General features: G+C 35.1%; 1 protein-coding gene across 3 annotated transcripts in view; it reads left to right on the top strand.

The window, feature by feature from the left end:
* The first annotated feature begins 8,641 nt into the window (after positions 1–8,641).
* Positions 8,642–26,950, top strand: part of LOC138694499 (aldehyde dehydrogenase, dimeric NADP-preferring-like) — a 75,395-nt gene continuing 57,086 nt past the window's right edge. For all 3 annotated transcript variants that reach the window (XR_011330960.1, XR_011330959.1, XM_069818274.1), the window contains exons 1-3: positions 8,642–8,784; positions 11,961–12,003; positions 24,843–24,986. Coding sequence is in view for 1 of the 3 variants with exons in the window: in XM_069818274.1 (XP_069674375.1) it covers positions 11,986–12,003; positions 24,843–24,986 (162 nt within the window). In the remaining 2 variants the exon portion in view is untranslated. The remainder of the gene's footprint in view (positions 8,785–11,960; positions 12,004–24,842; positions 24,987–26,950) is intronic.

Below are 26,950 nucleotides of genomic sequence, written 5' to 3'. Positions count from 1 at the left end.
AACAAATATAAATGACACTCGGGAGAAAATTAAACTCAGAATAAATATAGGAAATGCGTGTTGTTATTCAGTTAAGAAGCTTTTGTCATCTAGTCTGCTGTCAAAAAATGTGAACGTTAGAATTTATACAACAGTTATATTATCGGTTGTTCTGTATGGTTGTGAAACTTGGATTCTCACTGTGAGAGAGGAACAGAGATTAAGGATGTTTGAGAATAAGGTTCTTAGGAAAATATTTAGGGCTAAGAGGGATGAAGTTACAGGAGAATGGAGAAAGTTACACAACGCAGAACTGCACGCATTGTATTCTTCACCTGACATAATTAGGAGCATTAAATCCAGACGTTTGAATGGGCAGGGTGTGTAGCACATAGGGGCGAATCTAGAAATGCATATAGAGTGTTAGTTGGGAGACCGGCGGGAAATAGACCTTTGGGGAGGCCGAGACATAGATGGGAGGATAATATTAAAATGGATTTGAGGGAGATGGGATATGATGATAGAGAGTGGATTAATCTTGCACAGGATAGGGACCGATGGCGGGCTTATGTGAGGGCGGCAATGAACCTTCGGGTTCCTTAAAAGCCATTTGTAAGTAAGTAATAATCAAAACAAGGAAACAAAGTTTAGTAAACATAGGTGAAAGTATGCTATACCTATAAAATAAAGGGCATAGGCCTATGGCATATGAACTCGATTATGACTGGCCAAGAATTCCTTGTATGTAAAGAGATTAGACGTCATTTTTGTAGATGTAAAATGAAAAGCTGTATTGACTAGGCCTACACTCATCATCAGAATTTAAAAACATTAAGCAACTAGACTTATAGAAGTACTATAGTATGTGATAATATTCCACAACAAATAATTGAAAATATTTTTAATCTATACAAAGAAACTTTCATTTCTATCAAAATTGCTAAGAAAATGTCTGATTGGTTGGAAATTTTTACCGGTGCCTAACAACGATGTCCTCTCTTACCTCTCTTATCCAATATTTATATGAACGCAATAGTACGGGAATTTAGAAACTCAAGAGATGGTCATATGACTATAAATCGAAATTTGTGTCTGGACGTACTGACTTTAGGAAATGATTTAGTTTTGCTAGCCACTTCAGAAGATGATTACAACGATCAGTCTATAGTTTAAAATTAATAGCTGATCAATGTCGCATGGAAATATTCACATGGAAAAAAAAAAATAATGGCATTCTGCGCAAAAGAACCTGTACGAAGCAAAATTTGTATAAATGGTAACATTTTAGAAAGGGTCAATGAATTCAATTATCTTGGTTTCAAGCTTTCCTTTCTATCTTATCTAGATATCTCACAAAAAAATTTAAATCCGATAAACCTGCAGGCATTATCAACAATATAATGAAACCTTCTTTAATCCAGAAACATACCAGCTCTCGTCTGTACAAGACATTAGCAAGACCTGTCCTTTGTTACGGCAGCGAAGCTTGGACCTTACGAAAAAACGATGAAAATAGAATTATTGTCAGTGAAATGAAGTTTATGTGCCGAACAGTAGGATACACTAAATGGGATCATAAAAGAAATGAAGACATCCTACAAGAACTGGGAATGGAACCTGTACTGCAGTATATTCCTCAATATCAAAACAACTGGCTTCATCATATCAAGCGTATGCCTAGAACAAGGATTCAGTCGACCTGGTTGGCGAGTTGGTATAGCGTTGGCCTTCTATATCCAAGGTTTCGGGTTCGATCCTAGGCCAGGTCGATGGCATTTAAGTGTGCTTAAATGCGACAGGCTCATGTCAGTAGATTTATTGGCATGTAAAAGAACTCCTGTGGGACAAAATTCCGGCACATCCGGCGACGCTGATATAACCTCTGCAGTTGCGAGCGTCGTTAAATAAAAATAACATTTTAACAAGGATTCTTCCAGTAACCTTGTACTACAGACCAACAGGGAAAAGAATAAAGATCACTGGGTCCCCCTGTGAAGAGATGGCGGGAAAACTTTTGTAGACCGGAACAGTCCTTCTAGGACTATCACCTGATGATGATGATGATGATGATGATGATGATGATGATGATGATGATGATGATGATGATGATGATGCACGCAGACGTCAATATTTGTACACTCGTGATTGGATGGTGACTTCAATAAATAAAGCCAAGTGTAACAAATGTACCGGTAACTCATCGCATAAACAACGAAATTCCGTTATAAATTTGCAGCGTCTTATTATTAACTTGAGGTTTATTATTATTATTATTATTATTATTATTATTATTATTATTATTATTATTATTATCAAGGAAATTCTCAATTATAATTTTGATATCTCCATAAATAAAATGAAGTTTCATGACTTCCTTGGGATCCTAACTCCTAACCCAACGATGTACTAAATAAGACGATTGAGCAAGCACTTACGCTTTTTTAACTTTTAGGATTTATATTACCTTACGTCAAAGAAGGCGATATTGAAACTAAAAAAAAAAAAAAAAATGTTTCGGATAAATAAGAAGACACCGAAAAATACTATAAAGGAATCAAAGGAATGAATTTTTATGGGCTCAGAAGTTTCAGGAGCCTTATACAGTAGTGATATATGGACAGTGACAATTAATTAAAGATAAAAGTAAGATTACAAGCAGCGGAACCAGGTTCCTGATATCAGTTATAGAAATAATATAAATTTTATCCTGGAACAGGACGCATTTCGAACCCATCCTATGCGCATGCACTGGATGTTTATCAGTTGTCTTGCTTAATCGCCCGTTTACATGATATCTTGCAATATTAATAGCACGCGACAGTAAATTAACTATCTTTATCTACTTTCATTGCAAAAGTAGGCCATTATTTGACACTTTTGTACTACAAAAGTTTGCCTGTATTGTTATATAGAAAACAAGTTGCTGTTATTTTACTTAGCAACGCGTTATGAAGCATTTTATAACAACTATTACCAAAGCAACACTATGTCATGTATACTTCTACTCCGAATTATCTGTTATCGCGCTTTCACAGTTCACACATACTCATACAACTCTTCGAAACCGACATCAAGCACTTCTTTCTATCCCTCATCATAGAACGTCTTTATACTCATCCTCCTATACTGTAGAAATACCTCGCCTCTGGAATTCGTTACCTAATGACGTCAGGGACTGCCGGACTTTATCACAATTCAAAATTAAATTGAAAAAATTTTAATGCTTTTTAGGTATTGCTAGAAGTGTTGATTTATGTGTTTTTTTTTTTACTCTAGATTAAAATTGCAAGTTTCTTATTTATGTTAGTTAATTAGTCAGGATACAATTAATTATGATACTTAATCACTCATTTAAAGTTTGTGTGACTGCAACCTGTGTATATTTTTGTGTGGCTTTACTTTGTTCATGGTGTTTTTTTTTTTCTTTTTATTTCTATTATTGTATTTATATGTCTGGTGTTGTGGAAGGGAAGGCCTGATAGTCTTACCTACACCAGAATGAATAAATAAATAAATAAATAAATAAATAAATAGATAAATAAATAGATAAATAAATAAATAAATGTCACGAATCATAAAGAATAACATTTTACTTAGCATTGCGTTATGAAGCATTTTATAACAACTGTTACCATAGCAACACTATGTCATGATTCATAAAGAATAAAATTCTTCACTGATATAGCAGATTTAATACGCCTAATTTAATTTATAGATTTATTTTCTTCTAATTTACGGCAAATAACGAACAACGCAGATAAAATATTATTATACAACTCGTACTGTACAAAAGCAGCTTCGTTAACTCGTGGGTCTTAGATCACTGGTAATAAAGCTCCAATTTTGTACGTCGTTATATAATATACTATTATTTTGCATGATACTACTACCACTAGTCCAGTCACGAAGCTCAATACTGTATGTAGAGATAGGGAATATGCATCCACTGATAGTTGAACTTGCTAGTAGCTAGCCACTAGGATCGCTAATATTGCCTCATCACAATACAGAAAACAATGTAATAATAATAACAATAATAATAATAATATAATAATAATAATAATAATAATAATAATAATAATAATAATAATAGCAAAATATAGATGTATTTAGTCACATGTAATCCGAAGAGTTAAACAATTACAATTTAGTGTTAAATAAGACAATTTGTATCAAAGAAATTATATTTCATAATAAAGGACAATTGATATATATGCAAAATAAAAATCATAATCCACAAAAATTATATTTGAAGAAAGATCATATTCTAGCGTCGAAAAGCAGTCTGTTTGACAATCGGCTTTTTGAAGGTAGTCACTGTCTGAAACTCCTTTATACACTATTTACAATCCTGCCCCCCGGCCCCCCCCCAAATATCTCAGCCGATTATTATCATTATTGATGTTAAATCCTAGGCAATGAATCTGTTGGTAATTGATCTGCACAACTGGTCTACATTGTTCTGGCTTCATAATAATGTGTGTCGTTGCCTAATGCCTACGTATGTGTGAAATGTGAACAAATGTGAGAATGACGTTTGGACAGTGTAACCAAAATAGCGAGTTTGTTGCTAAATCTGGCGTCTTTGAATTATTTTTTGACTACTATTTCTTGTAACTTTTATATTACTTAAGTAGGAATTTAGCGGCTTTTTGAGCACCCTCTAGTGACAAAAGTAAAATTTTCTTTATTGATAAATCAGTAGCGGCTCGCCGTAAAAGAAATAGGTGAAGTGCTGTTCACATAAACAAATTCATGAACAGTTTTACTAATATAATGAGTAGGCCTGTTATTCGTAAACTACGTACAATTTTATTAGTTCTGGAGCACATGCAAACAGAAAACTAATTTATTTCAGAATTCACCCAATTTCTTTCATACCGAGTCAATTTGTATCAAAGAAATTATATTTCATAATAAAGGACAATTGATATATATGCAAAATAAAAATCATAAAGCAGCAAACCTGTCGATGATGTCTTCATAAAATGTCTGAGTTTAACTAAGGGTGGACATTATATCTCTATGCAAAGCTAAGGGGCTAATAATGAAAGTCAATCCTGTGATATAGCATTCCGAGTGAAATTTTCAATATTATCAAACAGAAAAGCTTCTTTCATCGGAAGAATTTTTTTAAAGTTATTTTATACAACTCCTCTACTGTACTTTCTTAGTACTTTTTGAAAACAAAGAACAACATGGAACTGTAGGTCGTCAAGAATTTAAAACATATTTTTTATCCTCATTTTTAAATCTACAAAACGACATTTCTAATAGATTACAAGCAGTTAATTTTCGGGATACGTATTTCGCACTTATTTATAAACATTTTCTATGTACTGGTACCTAAGTACCGGTACTCGTATTTGTATAATAGCACAATTGTGATTAAACATATAATATACACTTAGATGTAGGAATAATAACTTTATAGGCCTACACTTATCATTAATATACTCTAAATACATTAAATAATAAGTTAATATATAGGCACACAGTACTAAACTACATGTGCACATTTACGCGCGCGTTAAACTTTCAAATACAAGAGCTCGAACAAAACTGGTGAGCTCATGAGAAGAAATAATACACACAGCGGAAAACAACTTTTAAACTTTGGGAATGTATGTTGGGTGTATTCCTGATAAAATAACATAAAGCCAGTTAATTTACCACTGCAGGGGTGGCTGCTTGGACACAGGGAATGAGAATACTATTCTCGAGTAAGGTAGTACGTACTGTAAAATTTCACAGCCCTTTAACAATAGCTCCCGGCCTTGGAGATCAGCTTCAACCCTTCTCTGTTATTAGTAGGCTACCGTTAGATCTGCAAACTGGTTACTCCACCTACAAGTCTGACAGTTCTCCGTACCGGTAACTGAAAGACAGAAACACACTTCACTCATACAATCTTTCTTTAGTGCGTGGCGTCACGTTACCATGGCAACCAAGCAGTGGCGGCTCGTAGTCAAATGTTCAGGGTAGGCAAAATTTACAGAACATTTTTATGTAATTCCCGCGATTCAATGACAGCTCGCTTTCATCATGCCCCCCCCCCCCGAAAACTTAACTCTTGCTTACATAACAATACTGTTACATCAATAAGCCGTCTCATAATTTGTCGGTTTTTTTCTAGTTTATTGTTATACTGTTGTCTTGCAACCCTTGTTGTTCAGACAACATTTCCGAAATTGGATTCAAATTCTTTTCAAGTCTCTTTAGACTTACCGAGTTACAAATATGATCTGATTCCAAGTACCTTCTTTAGATTACAATAACAAACGTGACCACCTACAGCTTAGCTTTAACTTCACTTCCTGTTAGCCATTTATGTGTTTCATACCATACTTACTTACTTACAAATGGCTTTTAAAGAATCCGCAGGTTCATTGCCGCCCTCACATAAGCCCGCCATCGGTCCCTACACTGTGCAAGGTTAATCCAGTCTCTATCATCATATCCCACCTCCCTCAAATCCATTTTAATATTATTCTCCCATCTACGTCTCGACCTCCCCAAATGTCTTTTTTCCTCCGGCCTCCCAACTAACACACTATATGCATTTCTGGATTCGCCCATACGTGCTACATGCCCTGCCCATCTCAAACGTCTGGATTTAATGTTCCTAATTATGTCAGGTGAAGAATACAATGCATGCAGTTCTGTGTTGTGTAACTTTCTCCATTCTCCTGTAACTTCATCCTTCTTAGCCCCAAATATTTTCCTAAGAACCTTATTCTCAAACACCCTTAACCTATGTTCCTCTCTCAAAGTGAGAGTCCAAGTTTCACAACCATACAGAACAACTGTTTTATAAATTCTAACTTTCAGATTTTTTGACAGCAGACTGGATGACAAAAGCTTCTCAATCGAATAATAACAGGCATTTCCCATATTTATTCTGTGTTTAATTTCCTCCCGAGTATCATTTATATTTGTTACTGTTGCTTCAAGATATTTGAATTTTTCCACCTTTTCGAAGGATAAATCTCCAATTTTTATATTTCCATTTCATAGTGTTTCATACCATGAAGGATTAAATTTTCTTGCACCTTTAGCACTGACTTTATGAACAATAGAGTTTAATGCAGGAGTGGGTCGTCCATTGTCCAAAATACTTCTCTTTTCAATGTCATTACTACGCGAAAACGGACAACGTAACAGTTTATTTATTATATCAGTCATAATATAATATTATTATCACTTACATTAACTATAAATCACCAAATATACATAACATTAATATACAGTACGTACTTGCAAAAATCACATTTTCTAAAATACACTGTTAAAAAAAACACACTGTTTAAAAACTGTTATACTACTCGTAACAATCTACGTTCCAACTCGTGAAACTTTCAAACAGAAATTTCGCAAATAGTAGGTGTTCGATAATGCTCGTGGGTTCTGTTAGGGCAGGCAGAATTCTAGCGCGCTGGCTTAAGCATAGAACGCATGCCTAAGAAAGCATTGAGAATAGCGATCTCTTTTAATGCTTACTCCAGGGCCAGCTTTGAAGTTACGTGGAAGGTCGGCTAACTTCGCTTCTGCCTACCTTCTGACGCATCGTGATCTGTCCAGTGTATTCTTGTCGCATAAATCGAACTGCCAGTAGTAAGCAACGTCCAACTAACCCTCAAAAAATCCCATTCATAGTTAATTGAAGAATTTCTAAGCACCTAGACAAGAGTATATAATTATATAAGGTTTTCCAAATGTGTTGGGGTAGTTAATAAATATCCACTTTTAGGTTTTTCTAAATGTGTTGAGGTAGGCTTAGCCTACCCTGCCTGCCCTGAGGAGCCGCCTCTGCAACCAAGTGCTGTATGAGAATGGGAACCCAAATAATTTCACCTCTACAATATTGTAAGTTCTAATAGACACCGCTCGGCACTCGTAACAGTTGACATTATTCTATTCAGCGGATGGTTACAGATACTATTTATACAACTAAACACTGTTCATAACGACTGAAAAGAAAACTGGTTTATTTTATAAATACGGTACCGGTAATAACTAGAATTAATTATTAATTCGAGATAAAATTGTTTTTTACACGTAAATAGGTGAAGTGGCACTTCACCTACTTCACCTGAATAACCGCCCAAATCAGTGCTGTCATAGAGGCCATACGGGGCCATACATCGTATCGGAACCTACAATTTTTTTAATTAATCGTATGGGGAAAAGAACATTTTGACTGTATGGAGCCATACGGCATATGGGTGCCTAAGTTTTGTACGCGGAGATCTGTACAGCTCTTAGAACATCTTTTGGTATTCCTAATGTATTTTGTGTAATGTTCATAAACATAAATTGTCCACCTCTGCAGCACTGGAGTCCAGAATTATAAAAATAATGGTTGAAAAACAAAAAGTGCTGCAAATACACACTCCAAGATTCATCGAGACAAGTGTGCATCTACGGTGGTGCTAGATGGTGTATTCTTTAAATAAAACTTGTACAATTAATTTTTTTTATATTTCATTTAATATTAAAAAATCATTAAATGACAGTCGGAGAGATAGAGAGAGGAAAGTAAAATATATTTCAAGGGAGAAAACAAGGGATGGCGCGTATGGCCAAGAAAAGAATTACCATGGCAGCATTAATAATGCTGTTTGACGACTAACCGTACGCTTCAGTTGGCAACACTGCGATTAGATAACATTGACAGAATGGCCATGGGCAGAACCTGAACTTTAGAGTGTCGGGTGTAAGTGTGTAAGGCTGTGTGAATAATAATTTGTGTAACTGCTGCGTGTATTTTCTTGTATTTGTGTCGGAACGACTTCATAATACCGCGTAAGTATATATGTCGTTATTGTTTTATGGAATTATTTATTTTTGGTTCAGGATACGTATCTTATTTATGTGCTTATTTATCTACTCTTGTACCATCAATAACTATTTTTAATTTGCTAGTCTTTGTACATGAGTACTCACGCGATATTCTGGCGTATAGCCTTTGTGTCTACAATCGAAGTATATTCAAATGTAATTTAATCAATGTTTACAATTTCCTGTTGTCTTTCTAACCTATATTTCGAAACTATCAAGAACTTATCTCAGCCTAATAATACAATTATTGTATGTAATTAATATAGTGCAAGTTTAGATATGTCATAATTGCAATGTGAATATTGTGAAGACTTCATTCACTGTTGCAGTATTGTAGGCTATGATGTGACTTTGTTTTCAGTGTTTGTAATTGTAGGTATTTGTGTTACTTTTACAGGATGTAAAAATAGGTATATGTTGCAAGACTTGGTGGTAGGTAGATGGGTACCATGTGATTATATTTTGTTAATAAACCTATGTCCAGAAACACTTTGTTTACGTGCTAGCGTCTCTGAAATGTAGAGAAGAACGTAGGCAATACGGATCACAAAAGCTAGGAAAGAAGTAAATAATACAGTTGAAATACTGTAAGTAAACAGCATTTTAATCAACTACAGAAGGTGCTCCAAACGGCTGCCACCAACGTCGATACATTTTGTGCATCGCCTGATTATGTCGTGTCGAACTCTTGGAAAGATTCCCGGCTTATCTCGGATGACTTCAGATGCTACTTGAATTCGTGCCACAAGTTCTTGTTGTGTCTCTACGGGAGTCTCGTACACAAGGGTTTTCATGTACCCCCAGAAAAAGAAATCCAATGGTGTCAGGTCAGGTGAACGAGGGGACCAGGTTATTGGACATGGATCTCTAGACATGGGTGCAATTTCAATTGTCATTTTTTACTTCTTTCCTAGCTTTTGTGACCTGTACTGCCTACGTCCTCCTCCACATTTCAGAGACGCTAGAATGTAAACAAAGTGTTTCTAGACATGGGTTTATTAACAAAATATAATCACATAGTTCTCATCTACTTATCGTCGAGCCTTGTAACATATTGTAAATAGCCTATTTGTGCACATTCACTCTAGTGGCTAGAACGGTGGATTTATAATCCTGTGGACCCAGGTTCGATCCCCGATGTACCTCCGATTTATAACTTGTACTGGGCAAACCCATGATCCAGATAACAGGAGTTTTCTCCGGGAGCTTCGGTTCTCTTGTAGCATCCCCACAAATCGCAATCATCCCATCTCGGTTGTAGTGTAGATCAATCAACCTCCAATGGCGCACCATGGATGACGACTCTGTCAGTAAATTTGTCTACACAACTGGCTTTACTGGTCGATATATGGGTGAATGACGAACAGTCAAGTACCCACCCTTAGTTAAATAAGAATAGGCCTAGCTGTCTACTTTAAGGAATGTTAAAGTCCTCCTTAGCAATATGTTGCATTTCTTATCTCTTTTGGTATCATTTTGGTAATTCCCCAGGTGATAAACACGTGGTTTTAGTTTGCAATCAGAGCCGTCACAGTGGTTCAGTGACTGCAATGCTGCACTCATAATCCTTTGTATCCGGGTATCCCAGCGTAGGCTACCCCTAATTTATGACTTGTGTTGGGCAGGCTCGTGGTCCACATAACAGAGCGTTTCTCCTGGAGCTTCAGTACTCTTGTAGCATCCCAACAAATCTCCGTCATCATCTCATCCTCCATAAGTAGTTTCTGTTTTGACGAACATTAGCCTACTGCCAGAAATGTAAAATTGTGAGAATTGATGTTTTGGGGTAGCCTGTTCTTTAAATAATGTAAAATTGTCCGAACAATTTCTGCTTGCTACGCCTATATAATTATAGGAAGTTATATAAAACACTTGCAGTATGTTTTAGTGTCTTAGTAATTTGAGAGAAGTGTAATGTATAAGTTCATGATGACTAATTCCAACTTGTCTTTTTTTGTATGAGATTGAAATTGCGTTCAGCTGTTTTGGAGATAACAAACATTCCCCAATGGAAATAATTTTCTTTTTGTGCACTGACCACAGCCCTTAACTTGACATTATTTGACCTGACTAATAGATGTCGCTAGTGCTGAAAAGTATTCCTGATCATAATGGGAAGCATAGACAACATAAGATACCTACATCTGCACAGTTCAATTTTTCGTGGATGTAAGCATGCAATCTGGGCAGAATATTGAAAGAATCAAGTTGAAAATGTACGTTCAATTAAGACGCATTCAGATTTTGTGTTTACATGGTGCACCGTGTTGAACATCATCTTCACTAAGCATGTAAGTACCTATATGAATTAATAAATATTAAATATCAATCCAGTACTTAAGCCTACTTGAGGCCTACTTGATTCTCAAAATTGTGGTTGAACACTCCATAAGCACTCATATTTGTGATAATCTTAAATAAAGCTACCTAATCATACTTGCCATCATTTTGAACTTAAAATGTCACCATCACCAAAGAAAACAATTTTCAGTTTATTCACAGCCACCTAAAACAATCAGGTGTTCGCTACATGCTGCTGTTGAATGAATAACGCAGAAGGACACAATTTCCACATGTGCTATCATTTTTAGTGGAAAAGACATGCACAATTGAATGCGTTTTGTGTACTATTGCATGTATTGCTTGAATGTTTAAAATTGAAAGAAAAGTTGAACTGTGTAGATTCACCTTTCAAGTTGGTGGGTCTATATTATGTTCATAATGAATGATGATAGAGAATTATTGGAACCAGAGTGCCTAGAGAAGTAAAAGTTATAAATTCAGAGTAGATCGACTAGGATTTGAGCTTGGGGCCATTTGGCTTATAAGCCGAGCCCTGGTAGTTGAAAAAGGAAATCATTACATCTGAAACTCACATTGATTTTTATATTTTGTTTATTTTTACGAAACATCACTTAATAACGAAATATTAGATACGTAGAATAGTTCAGATTGGAATGATAGCTCATTTATGTTCTGAAACTTTTATTTTTATGTAGTCATATTAAAAAAAGATTGGCACATTTATGTTCTGAAAGTAATAACCATATATTATATTCCTAAGTGACAGTAGATTATATTACTGAATTAAAGTGTGTTATTATAAATGATAACTCTTTTTATTTCGTTTTATGTTACAGGAATTCTTGTACCTGAAACACCGAAATGAGCAATTATTCAGATGTAAGTTGATTATAAGATACAGATTGAAATAATAAAATTTTAATTTAATTTAACTTTTCTGACTAGACCTTTCCTTGAAGCATGTTCAAACTTTTTTGGCACCATTTCTTCATTCAAAGTCTTTTTAAAACCAGTTTGTGATAGCGAAGTAGCAGAATAATATGGCTAGTTCATTCAACACCTTTCCCTTTGCATGTTCATAGAAACAAAAATATTTATACACACGCTGGCGCGCGCCCACACACACACACACACACACCCACACACCTTGCAATATTATGGGCATAGGGCTTATACCAATCATCACCATTAAAACTATTTATTTTTTTATTATTTTGATGATGAAAATTGGTATAAATCCTATGCCCATATATTGGTAGGGTGTGTTTTTAGTATCTATTAGCAATAAGTGGGTAAAATTTCAAATCAATGTGTGCTATGATAAGTAAATAGTGTGTACCTAATCACAGGCATGTAGTGAATTTGTAAAAAGAATTATGTTTAAATTCAAAAATTATTTTAAGGGGAAATATTTACTGTAGAATAAACATTCTTTTTCTTTTCTTTTCTTTTTTTTATTCTTTTTAGCCTCATTTTTTATAATACAGAGATTCTGAAAATCTATTTGCATATTTAACGACTCCAAGGGGGTATATTTAATATAATTAAGTATGTACCAAACCTATATGCACATAGAATTATTCCAATTCAGAAACAACTAAGTAAACTAAAAGAACTCCAAAAGGAAATAACATTTCAGTGGATACGTAGTCATTGTGGTATACCTGGAAACGAGAAAGTCGATAATATTGCAAAACAGGCAACATATTTGCAACCAAGACCTCTTCAAGTGATATCTCTATCCAATGCTTTTGCTTCAGTAAAGTCTCATTTTACAAACCTATGGATCAACAATTGGCTCTCTTCTGACAAAGGAAAAATTTTACAGTCTGCACAAAAGAAACCAAATGACCTGGAAATGTAAAAAACTTTCCCAGACATCACTCAATTGTACCTACACCGATTTCACATTTCTGATAATCCTACTTGTCTGTAGTGTAATAATCATGATGAAGATCTGGAACACATTCTTCTATACTGTCCATCCATAAACCACAAAAGAAGTAAATTAAAATCATCAGTACCAGTTGCAGAAGATACAGCCCTGCAGTGTATATTGACTACACCCCACCTCTGGCTACTAGCAACAGGCATCTATAATGAACACCGATCAAAATACCCCTCATTTCTCGTGAAAAACAACAACTGAATAGACTATAGTGGACTTTATGTTGTCAGCAAACAGCTGGATACTTTAAGAAGATTGATTAAACTTTCTTTTTGTATTTTATAGCTTAATGTGTATACACACATCCCTAAAAAAATGAAAGAGCTCTGATAAATAGTAGGTATGCACCAAAACAAACAGTACTGAAATTCTCACACTGATACTGCGCATGTACGTATTGTATAAATGGTGGTTTGTTTATCTGAACTCATTATTGTATAGTTGATATATAATATAGTGAAGATTTGCTATAATAGTTCTCACAACAGGAGAAGGTGTTTATTTTCGAGTATTATTTCCAGTCATACAGAGTGGGGTGTCAGAATGGGCAAGCTTGCGCCACGTTAAAGAGGAGCGATTTAACAATGCAGCACCAAATAACACAACAATGTTAGCTATCGTCGAGAAGTTCCAATCGTATGGAATCAGTTTTAATGTTGCCTTGCATATTATAATGAGTAATGACTTACCTTGATTTTCAGAGTATGTTTGAAGTTTCAGTGCTCTGTATGACAGGAAATAATGCTCGACAATAAACACTTTCTCCTCTGTTGTGAGAACCATAATTGTAGAAATCAACACAACACTGAATGCAAATACCTTACGTCAAACTATTGTATACAATAAATAAACACTTCATTGCTAGGGAAACGTGGACAGCAGATGAGCGATAATTTTAGTACTGTTTGTTTTGGCCACTGCCTGCTGGATCGCATCTTATGGCTGCGTAACTGTCTGCTCATTCCTCTTTCGTAGCATTGAGTTTCACGTGTAGCATTGTTGTCCGTTTCGACACTAGAGCACAGCAAGTAACTGCCGTTGGTTTGGTTGTGCTAAGTGTGCAGAGTGAATTATAATTTTTAATTTGAAATCTTAGAAGTAATTACAGTGTATATAAGTGATTGTTTATTAATTATATGATTTTTTTTCTTTAATATATATTGGAAATAAGAAACACTCGAGTTAAAATACGTTTCATTTAATGTTTTTTTCTAAACAAGATTTTTTGTAGGAGATATGAAACTTGGTTTCCTAAACATAACAATATTACTTATAATATATTTACAATGGTATAAGTTTTTCCTATTAAGATCTTAATTAAGCTAATTTCTTGTCATTTTAAGTGTAACTTATCTGTCATCCCTGGTATTACAGCAACAAGAAGTGGAAAGGATCAGAATACAATATCTCATAAAACACATTGAATTATAATTTAATATTTCCAAAAGTATGGGATAAATTATCGGTTTGCAATATTTGACTCAACATTACTTTTTGGGGGTAGGAAGGATTTTTTGTTAAATAAGCGCATAATTTACCACACTTCGAATGAGCGTTTTTATGTATGGTGAAGTTACTTTCTGGCAATACTGAACTTAATAAAACAGTAGGCCTAGTGTCCATATAACATTTCCATGGATTTGAAGAAACTGCTATTTTACAAGCAGGAAGTTACCACCATACTGTCGTTAATTCGAACCATGATTTCCAATAATCTCTTAGCTCGATTACAGGAAGCATATATTTCTTCGTAAATATGTTTAAACTTGTTGAAATTTTTTATATCAGTTTCAGACGTTATTTTTATTATGTTAATTTATTTTAATACTAATTTTATTAAACGCCTAAAGCAAGCATACTTGTTCAATTATATTTATGTGATACAAAACCATTAATTAGAACTTATGTTTGGATGTAGTATCACTTAGAAAAAAATAAAATTTTAAGTTCAGAATTAATATTATTACATATTAAGACATATGGAAGGATCCAGACACCCTGGGCCATCATTTCCCTAAGTCAATGTCTCTTAGGGTACTTCGCATATAGTGATAATGTTAATTGTGGTGGGCATTACCTGCCACCTAACAGCAAAACAAATTTTTTCATTACTTGCACATAAGCGCTGATTGAGCAGGCAGTGTAAGCAGCCATAGCATGCGATCCAGCAGGTAGTGGTTTAGGCACATACTTTATTACATTTATGACTACTTCAAGATAGGTTATTTTTACCATTATTTTGCATACGATAAGAAGGAACTTCCCTTAAACATAACATCATAATATATACGGTATGGCTCGAGCTGTGATAAGGGAGTTGGAAATAGCAATCAGGACTCTTCACTCATGCACTGGTTTATCAGTCCAACTCGGAAAGTGGCAGACATAGGCAGATGAAACCTTCGGGACTGTGATTTACAATCTTTCTTCATCTTATATAGAAAGAAAATCACTCTGTCGTTTTTTATCTTATTTTGTATGTCAAGAAATGTAAAAAAAAAATAAGTTACTACTGGTGCTTACAATATAGCTACAGTGTACAAAGAAGGCTCATCAAAAGGTTACATGCTTGATCCCATGATTAGATTCGAACAACACAGTGGTCAACAGGCAGAAGTTTAAATCGAAAAGCAGAAAATTTACGAACCCATCATATCATATCGAAAAATATAAACTTCAAGAAATACAAGTATTTGGCAACGCACGAGTTGGCTCAGACAGTAGTGTTTGAGACTCGCATTCTGGAGGTCCTGGGTTCAAACCCCATGGCCAACCAATCTGACTGGATATATATTATTTTTTGATCAGCCATATGTGTGGACTTTGGTCCTACGTTCATAGACATCTATGACGTAGTGCAGAGGGCGGCCACTAGAGGGAACCCAAGAGTTGGAGCTTAATCTGAGACGATTCTGTCTGACGCCGGGGTGGTATCCAGTGTGGCTTAGTGGATAAAGCATCAGCACGTAGAGCTGAAAACCTGGGTTCAAATCCCGGCACCGGAGAGAATTTTTCTCCGTTCCATTACTCTTACATCGCAATCTGACTGGAGTTTTTCATGGTTTTCCTCAGTCATTAGGCAAATTCCGGATTGGAAATTTACATGTCATGCATGATTTATCACTGCCTCAATCACTGTTATATCATAAACATTAATAAAAATCCATAATCAGTTACATGAACACAAGCTATCTACAACACACAACAGAAACAGAAACTCAACAATAATAACAACGGCCTTCTGGTATACCCACAGATCCTAACACGCAATATGACCATAGATGTTAAAAACGTGTATAAAAAAGTATTTGGCATATTGATTAGAGATGTAATTAATATTTAGTAACCCTTCCAACTAGATGTCTTGAACCTAACAGTACTCGTTTTTTTAGTTATTGAAGGCGCAATTTTTATATACAGGAATCATTGTTATGAAAATGTAATCATTATCGTTTAATTACAAGTAAAAAATAGTAATTTATGTAACTAGTATATGATCTTTGTAATTGTGGCATGAGTGAATGTTTAGTGTGTGAGTGTAAGCGACTGCACTAATTTTCACGAGTGTTTATAATGAAGATTCTACATGTGTTACATACAAGGTTTTATGCAATTTTATCATTAAAATATATATAAAAAATATTTTAATAAAGAATTAATAACATCAGATTTGTAATGATGGGTAGTTTGATATTATGTTCAATGAAGAAAGAGGTTGCTATGACAAAAATGATGTATTAAATATATTTTTTTTAATTGGGTTATTTTACGACGCTGTATCAGCATCTAGGTTATTTAGCGTCTGAATGATATGAAGGTGATAATGCCGGTGAAATGAGTCCGGGGTCCAGCACCGAAAGTTACCCAGCATTTACTCGTATTGGGTTGAGGGAAAACACCGGAAAAAACCTCAACCAGGTAACTTGCCCCGACCGGGATTCGAACCCGGGCCACCTGGTTTCGTGGCCATACGCGCTGACCGTTACTCCACAGGTGTGGACCTATTAAATATTATAGCATGACAAATCGTTTCGTAATGTTAATTTTATGGCACACGTTATTTGTCATAGAAGTCATGACATTTTAGTTGGCATGGTAATATTTTATGGCTCTGGTACAATACTGTCGCTATTCTTTGTCATTTATGCCAATGTAAATTGATGGGAAGTATTCAATAAAATATATAAATAATTTTTGTATAGAAAATATTACATATTGGGTACTCCAAATTATGACCAAAATTAAGCAGACATGAAAATAACACGCAAAAGCTTCATTGCTGACAGATAACCCTCAAATTAACAGATAGAGGAAACCATTTGTCGAAAATAGACACCAACAAGTAGACATAATTTCTGACATTAATAAATTATATTAAAATGTACAGTTACCCTTAAAAAGAATGAGACGATTCTTGGTTGTCGGAAGTTAAAGTTCTACAGCGCGGTTCACTCGATATCGACATATAACGATAAGTACCATGACAAATAGAATAAGAATTGTTACAAGGACGACAAAGACCAGAATAAGGATCACGAAGAAGACAGCCATTTAAGGCCACGATTTCACAACATAGCTCAGGTAACAAAATATTATTGCTTCTCTGTACCGAATGGCAAATGCCTGCTATCAGATCTACATTCTGGACTGCGGCTGTCACTGTCTTGTCTCGATAGCTCATATAGTAGCGTGTCGGTTCCACCGTATAACCGAAACGTTTCGTATCCGATCCCAGGTAAAACTCTTTTTTTTTATTGAGGTGTAATTAATTTGTTCAGAGTTCCTCGACTATATAATTTGTCGAAAAATATGGAATAATTTATGCTCAATTTTTTGGTCTACAAGTGGGCTGAACCTCGTCAAAAAAAAATAAATAAATCTTACTTGGAAGTTAAAAGTATTCTTCCTGAAACAAAAATCATAAAAAAACAAAAAGAGACCCGTTAACTTAAAATCTTGTCCACATACCATCATACATTTCTCCAATCGAAATCCACTCGATTAGTAGCGAAGGCAAGATGGTTGACAGCTTGTGCTTCCCCCAATATTTCCATTTGCGCAGCCCTCCGGCTCCTAATACCACGGTTCCTCAACCTGCTGATCACAGTCTATGAAGAACCGGGAAAGTTAGATGCTGCTCTTATTTCGTTAGCAGTCCGAAAGGGGTCCAGTCGAACTGTCTCGAATAAGAGAGCATCCTCTTCCAAGGAAGAAATCCGCGGACGCCCAGGAATAGGGCGATTTTCGACCTCCCCTGAATTTTGTATTGATCAACCCCCTCGCGGCTGTACTTCCAGGAACACCGACCAATGACCAGCAGATCTAGCCCCATATCCAGCCTCAACTAGAGCTATAACTCGCTGTCTCATATCACGTCGGTTCGCCATTACGATGAGAAATGAGGGATGACGATAATACTTCAGTGTAGACAATGACTATTTAGCGTGATATAGAATTATTGAAATAAGGGGCATCTTGCACAGTAAGAGTTAATAAATCAACCCTAAATTAAATATTTAAATAACAGGATATAACAGAAGTCCAATTATTGTTGCGAAACTAATCAAATTAAATCTAATTACATTAAGTAAATAAATCCCAAGTTATGACACCACATTGCTACAGCTGATTTCTAGGTTATTAACATAAGCATTGAATAGGTCCTTGCTTATGCGTTGGACGACAAAACCAAACATCGAAAGTTCGGATCTTGCAGCGGAATGTAACTTCTTGCTTTTTATAATGTAAATCAGACTTCTAACTACAATAATTCATATTTCTTACATTATTTATTAATATTTATAGTCAACATTGAATTTGTAAAGAAAAGACTTTAGAAATCTCATATGGAATTTGTGATCTGTAGTGACATAAACATAGATTATCTCTCGGAACTTTTCCGTAAAAGTAAATTAAATTCACTCCTTGAAACTGGAAACCTTAGTCGTAGAGTCATTTTCCCACCAGCATACAAGCAGAAGTAGCACAGCCATTGATAAAAGTTTTGTACTCAGAATTATGGCGAAGTGTATCAACATCGGTTAAAAACGCAGTAATCGTAGATTATGAAACGACGGTTAAACAGTAACAGTAGTTAAAATGTAATTTGTGTGCACCATTCATAATCACCGATTACTTAAACATGGCTAGCTGACACCTCATTTAACCAGAGTAAAGTCTGTGATGATACACTGTTTCTACAAAATGACTAAAGGAAAGCATCCATACTGCTGCAAAGATAATAGTCAACGTCTAAAAATGACTGCGCTCACTCCGTTCTACATCGAAATGAACGTGTCCTACATTTTCGCTTTGCATTTGTTTGCCTTTGGGCGCTGTTATACTTGCGAGTTGCATTTCCTTGCTGTTAGGTTAAAATCGTACAAAATAGAAAATTGAATGCAAAAATGATTATATCCATTGTGTGGTTGAAGTATCGCTAGACTTAATTACTAGAATTTAAATATATTATATAAACAGATGGGATATCTATAAAGGAAAAGGATGCAGAAGATTAACAGGAATGTGTATACGATCGAGGACCCCATTTACACGAGCGAACTGTTCATTATCCTATGATCCATCCATAACCTCTCTTTGTTCAGCCAGTGACATAGAGAAAGAGATATTAGAGTATTGCCTCTTAAAATACAGAAAATAACAGTTACATAGAATCGTAATATAAGCAGTCGAACCATAGGAGAAATATGACTTTTTGTGTTATTTCAAGTGGTCCATTTGTAGATTTTGATAAACGAAATCCCTCCTGAAATTTTCTGTCACTTAATTCCTCCTAAGAATTCTCTCTTTCCACTAAAGAACCTCACGCTCACACTCTATCAAGTAATTCAAGTACTTTATTATAATAATAATCGTCTACGAAATAAACATCTGTGGCTCCGGCCGCCATTTTGCTTTATTTGCTCTACTAATCACTGGTTATCTCCTTTAACCGCTCGAATATGGCCGGTTAGAGATTACTGTGGTTAACCTCCTATTTAAGTCGTAACTGAGGTCGATCCACTGTAAAAATGCTTAACCAGAGGTTAGGTGACAATTTTAACTGGTGTTTACACTAACCGACGTTGATACACGTGGGCATTAGACTGAATGCCTATTCGACAGAACCTATAATCAATGGCTTGTCTGAACATGATAAACAAATCCTAAGTGTTTCCAATGTCACTGAACAATTTCAAAATATTAATTTAAAAACTAAAAAAGGGTCGTAAATGCTGTATCTAGTGACTATTTACATTTATGTCTACGAAATGAATCTTGGAAAAACGTATATGATACTGGTACTACTGATATTAAGAGTAAATGTATTGTATTTTTCACTTTAATTCCAGAATCACTTTAGTGGATGTTCTCCACTCAATGTTGTGAAAAAATCCAAAAGTAAAAACATGTAGATAACGCAGGGACTTAAAAATCTCATGTATTAAAAAGAAGAATCTATATGTATTGAGTTGCAATGTAATGATCCTCATGTTCTTAAATACTACAAGAAGTACGGTGTAATTTATAAAAAATTATGAAAGAGGGAAATAGAAAACATTTGAATAGAAAAGTACAACATTCAGATAATGCAATTAAAACTATTCGGAATATTATTAAAATTAAACTTGTAGATATTCTAAGAAAGAAAATATTTTTTCATTAAAACCAGTGATTATAAACTAGAGGATCCCAAATCTACTGCAAATTCTTTTAATGTCTTGTAATATATAGTACAGAAATATTATTGACAACTTAAACATTCAGGATATTGCAAAAGATACTGCAATTGGCTACTTAACAGATGCATTTAATAATTAGTATTAATATATGTAATTAGTCAATAACTGCAACAGTGCTTTTTCATTCAATCATAACATGAATAAAATTGAATGCACATTAAATTAAACACTATTGCAAACACGTAGATAAAATAGTTAAAATCAACTGAAGGGATGAGAATGAAATAATCCAAAGCCACACTTTTAACAAAAATTGTTTTGTGCGAGTGCATTTCTTATACATATGGGAAAGCTACTAATAAAATATTGTAATAACTACTCAACAAATTACATAGCCTAAGGACTCTAAACCTTGTAAAAGTTTGTCTGTGTGGCTTAGGAATATTTTTTAATTTCATTTTAATTGTTAGTTTTTAATATATATATGCATTTACATTGTATGTATATGTATGTATAAATGCATTCATTAGATTAACGTTTACAATATTATAACTTGTAATTTTGTATTGTCTGTGATCATTAACACTTAATCTGAGGAATTTGTAAAACTCTATTTCAACGTTATTTAGCTATTTCAAAGTTATTTAGACAAAAAAAAAAATCGTTGTGTAGACTAGGAATCGAACTCGCACTCTTCTACATGAGACGCAGAAGTCTTAGCGTCTGAGCTATTGAAACGACACGAAAGCTTTCTTTTCTGTGCGGAGTGTCGATCTAGTCATGAAGGTCCATTGTCAATTTAACTACACGATTTATGTATATATTTATCTTTTATTTACGTAATATTATCATATTTTTTGCAGTTTTTGAAGTGAATTTCGGAACGATGCTAGTAACAAACCAAATAGCCTGAATTTAAGTAACTCAATATTCGTTATCTTGTGTATCAGTGCTCTGGTCTCTGATCATGCACAGTGTCTTACATCTGAGACTTAGGAATATTCAATCGTCTCATCCTTTTCTAGGGAAACTGTACATAAATTACTAATATCTTCGATTGTGTGAAGGACTTGTATCCAAGCATTAACGTTTCATGATTTTAATCTTATTTTTACAGAGTCCGAAAATTAATTTTTGTCCGCTTTTTTCGGTCTGAACCACTGTGCCTCATAACATAACAAGGAGGTTATGTAACTTACATATGGCTGCGTCACCATTCACAACAATAAAACACAGAGATGAGATCGGTCAATCAATAACTGATTGTCGATGCTGTGCTTTGGTGTTAATGTCCTGTGACAGCTAGGCCTATGTAATAGTGTAGGTGAACCTTTTTTAACTAGTGTGCCATGAATGATCCACTAGTATGCTGCGAGAAAATGAAAATAGAAAAGATTGCCATAACAAAAATTGGAAAAGTAAAAGTGAAAAGGGTGGTAAAAAAGTGAGTCCACAAGAGTCAACTTTCAGCGAACGTGGCACAAGTAAACATATTCCCTCTTAAAACCCTCAAAATTCTCTACCAGTGGTTGGGAATCACAGGTTTAGATTATATGAGTGTGTCGCCCGATTTTAAATTACGCCTTTAGTGTGTGAGCATTTTAATAAAAAAAACAGAAATTATTCCAGAAATCCCACGTAAATCTGCAGTAGCAAAATTCAGATTGCTTACAGAACACGATTATTTGGCCAAACACTTGAATAAAATAGGAATTTACACAAATGCAAATTACCCTCTATGCAACAAAGAAGAAGAAATGACTGAAGATCATTTACAAACCTGTGAAGTTCTACCTGATGGATCCACCACAGAGAAATATTGGAGAGCAAGAACGCTAATGGCTTGTTGCCAAAGCCCGGCATTAGATAACAACAACAACAACCTTTAGTGTGTTGCATGTTGAAAAAGGTTCAAAAACGCTGGTGTAGGCTATAATGGCTGAGCCATTTGCTGGTAATTCAGGACTCGCACACAATATAGGAAAACTCTTCAGAAGCAGTCTGTTATCTGGCTTGGACACTTTATAACATAAGTACATTCTTGCAGCCTATTGCAAATCCCATATGTATTCGATGCTTTATGTTAGGTTATTAGTTTAAAATAATGTACATACCATTGTATCTATCATGCCACATTATCTGCTATTGCTCCACACTTGTTAATGCAAACTCGTATAATAATCCTTGGCACTACAACCCACGAAGGGCCAAGACCGACCAGCCAGCTGCTGGCCTCACTGCCACATGCCGAAGCAGAGGTGGACGATCATCCAACCAGAATGGAGGTATCGTGTGGTTAGCACGATGAGCCCCCCCCAGCCATTATAGCTGGTTTATGTAACCGGATTTCGCTACTTATCATAGCTCCCCATGTGCATCACGATGCTGGGTGGGCACTGGTCCCATACACTGGCCGAAATTTCATGAGAAAATTTCTTCCCCCATGAGCACTCGAACCAGCGTGCATTCCGTAATTCGAGTCCTAGGCAGGATGCCTTAGACCACGATACCACGGCGCAGGACTAATGCAAACTCATTTTCTGATATAAACATAGCAGTTGGGGTGTGGAAGAATTTTACTTTGTTGGCATGCAGAGTCTTGTTGTACAGAATTAAGATTACCAATACTGTTAATATTAATAATATTAAGTTGTGTCCTCCAAAATGTATTTCTAGCATTTATTTCATTGGCTAGAATTCTATGCTATGAAAGAATAATGCTGAAGTGGCCAATTTTCTTTTTCAAGTAGGCTATGTTGTATTTGTGTTGGGAAGCTAGAAGTAGAATGAATGTATGACAATTTTGTTATGTTCATGTCATTTGAATAATAATAATAATAATAATAATAATAATAATAATAATAATAATAATAATAAAAAAGGTAAAAAGGTAAAGGTATCCCCGTAACATGCCATGAAGGCACTTGGGGGGCATGGAGGTAGAGCCCCATGCTTTCCATGACCTCGGCACTAGAATGAGGTGGTGTGGTCGGCACCATGCTCTGACCACCTTTTACCCCCCGGGAGAGACCCGGTACTCAATTTTATAGGAGGCTGAGTGAACCTCGGGGCCGTTCTGAAAGTTTGGCAACGAGAAAAAAATCCTGTCACCACCTGGGATCGAACCCCGGACCTTCCAGACCGTAGCCAGCTGCTCTACCAACTCAGCTACCCGGCTGCCTGGCTATGTTGTATTTGTGTTGGGAAGCTAGAAGTAGAATGAATGTATGACAATTTTGTTATGTTCATGTCATTTGAATAATAATAATAATAATAATAATAATAATATTCTGTATCCTCTCCTCATGTTTATGATGTGCAGCAATTCCTTATTATTTAATACTTTTTATACTGGTGTTTATGTTTTATTGAACTATTTTTTGTATGCGAGAGTTAAAGTCACATAAGTTCAATTTTTTAGAAAATGAGATTGTGACAGACTTGAGGTGCTCTTAATCTTTTGACTCCTTGACATTAACTGTATTGTTAAAAAAGTCGAAAGTCGAGTTTGGTAGTCACAAGCATTCATTGTAATAGGATATTTCGGCATTTAAATCCTGGTCAGCTACATATCACAGAGGTGGTATATTTTAAATTCTGGTGATTCATGAGATTCACAATGCATAAAGTGGACATCTTTATTAATTATATTTTTAAAATTTCTAATGAATTTATGAAATCTTCTTGTTAGAGGTTTTGTGGAGCAGTCATAAATCCACAGAATTTTTTATTTAAAGACTGATTTTACTATAAAACAAAGCACTACCTAATATTGATAACTCCAAATGATGAAAACAAACAGTCTAAACTCGTAATTGTAAATGTATTCACAAGGCATCCAAAACTATACAAACTTGGGAATTTGTGAACAATCAATCTAAAACTGTGACAACAGTGAACAAGATTTTGTTTCTGAAGTCAGCAGCCATCACAAATTCGTTGAAACAATCCATAACATTAATTTACTCTTCTTTGTTAGGAATCTGTTTTGTATTTAGTAATGATTTTAAAATCATGTTCATAGTCCGAATAGTAGCCTAAACATTTTTTTAACAGTGGTTACTTACTGATCAACTCTGATTTTTCAGATTGTCCAGAAGGCTCGCAATGCATTCAAGAATGGACGTACAAGACCCATCGCCTTCCGAGAAAGACAGCTCAAACAATTTCTTCGTATGTGTGAAGAAAATGCTGATGCCATAACTGAAGCATTAGCGAAAGATCTACATAAGGTACTGTCAGTGAATTATGTTGGTAAAACATGTATATACAGTGCTTTTTTTTTTTTTTTTTGCACCATTAGCCGAGTGGCTAGAGCGTCTCCTTTCCACACTGGTAACACGAGTTGGAATCTCGACAGGTTCAAGTGGAATTTATGATGAACAAAGAGAGTGCTTTGTGGTAGATTTTCGTGGAATATTCCCATTTCCCTACCGCTGCTGCTGTCGTATGATTTGATTATATTAAATTTTCTGTGGAAGTACATGTCTTTGGCACATCATGTATCAATCCATTGTCATTGGAAATGTTTCATATTGATATATGATTATGTTTGAGACCTCTATCATTATATGTTAAGCTTGTTTTCTTCCAAAACAACGCTAGTCCTTGTCTAAAAGTTTGTATTATTGTGCATATCACTTGAAAGCTCGCTCAGTTCATAGGTCAGTGGATAACAAAACTAGGCCAAACCTTTCATAAAAATGAACTGAACACGTTTTGTGAATTTCTTTTCCTTCTCAATCATGAAGTGTGAAAGGTTCTTTCTATCTTCAATGTCTTCATCAGGAATGCCAAAGTGCCTGTATTACGTGCTCATATTACAAGCCATACAAATACAACAAAGCTCACTTTTTAGCAAGATAAAGTACAATCATATATTGTGCGGATTCTTGAGAGCACACTGTACAGGTGCTTTGCCAGCCCTCGTCTATATTAATTCTCTGTTTGTTACTCTTTCCATTTTTTGTTTCTAAACACTGTGTAGTAGTGATGTTGCATTGGCGGTGATTTTTTTGGTAGCTGAATCTGCCTTTTTGTTCTCTGTAAGGTCTACCTATATTGTATGTAATTAAATGAAAAATTACGTTTTTTTAGTAAGTTCTTGTAATTTTCTAACTTTTCAATATTTGTAAATTCATTTTGAATCTTGTGTACACTACTTTTAACACTTGAATATAAGTAATTGATTAACTAGCGGACTTACTCGTGTTAATTATGTAAGTCTGTGCGGCTTACAGCTGTTTCGGTGATTCATCACACCATCCTCAGAGCCTACTAGATCTCGGCGTCATCTCGTACTTTTCTGCCTGTTGTGTGGGTGCTTTTGATTGTTGAAAAGTGCTGACACAATACATCTACATATGCTGATCACATAACCAATGCTAACCATACATACAATAACATAAATGCGGACATGGAATTCCTACACATACAACCCAAGAACCAAAAACTCAACACACTAGAACAATATGAAATATACGTACACACTAAAACACACCCTGATCAAATTCTCAACACACAGATCAATTTCAGTACACACACACTGTTTGACTCCACTTTTCAACAATCAAACGCACCCACACAACAGGCAGAGAAGTGCGAGATGACGCCGAGATCTAATAGGCTCTGAGGATGGTGTGATGAAGCACCGAAACAGCACATAATTAACACAAGTAAGTCTGCTAGTTAATCAATTACTTATTTGTAAATTATTTAACATATGATTTCTTTTGCTACCTGTGAGAATATGAGAATAATTAGTTTGTTAGACTTACGAGATTTAGTCATTGTATTAGTCTGTGCTTTTAATTTCTCCATAATATGTCATCTGAACTGAAATGAAAAAAAATGTCTTGCAGAAAATCCTACATGAGAAGTAATTCAGAAAAAGAGACACAGAAAGTCCTACATTAGAAGTAATTCAGAAAAAGAGACACAAGTTGATAGCGTGAATGCAATATTATTTTCTCCAGACTATGCTGTTGTTGTTGTTGTCTTCATCATCGTCATTGTGGTGGTTGTTCCATTGCCTAGGCACTTGACAATGAAGCCCTTCGTTGTCTTGCATTCCAATGTTTTTGTATGACATCATCTCCTTGTAGCAATGTTGTGCATCTTTTGTTGTGTTCCATGCTCATCTCTTCATTTGCATCACACAATACACAGGCAGATGTATGGGAAATTCCTATCCTGT

This window comes from Periplaneta americana, chromosome 2, assembly GCF_040183065.1.
Source record: "Periplaneta americana isolate PAMFEO1 chromosome 2, P.americana_PAMFEO1_priV1, whole genome shotgun sequence".
In the NCBI taxonomy this organism is placed as follows: Eukaryota; Metazoa; Arthropoda; class Insecta; order Blattodea; family Blattidae; genus Periplaneta; species Periplaneta americana.
This window is presented reverse-complemented; position numbering and strand designations above follow the sequence as displayed.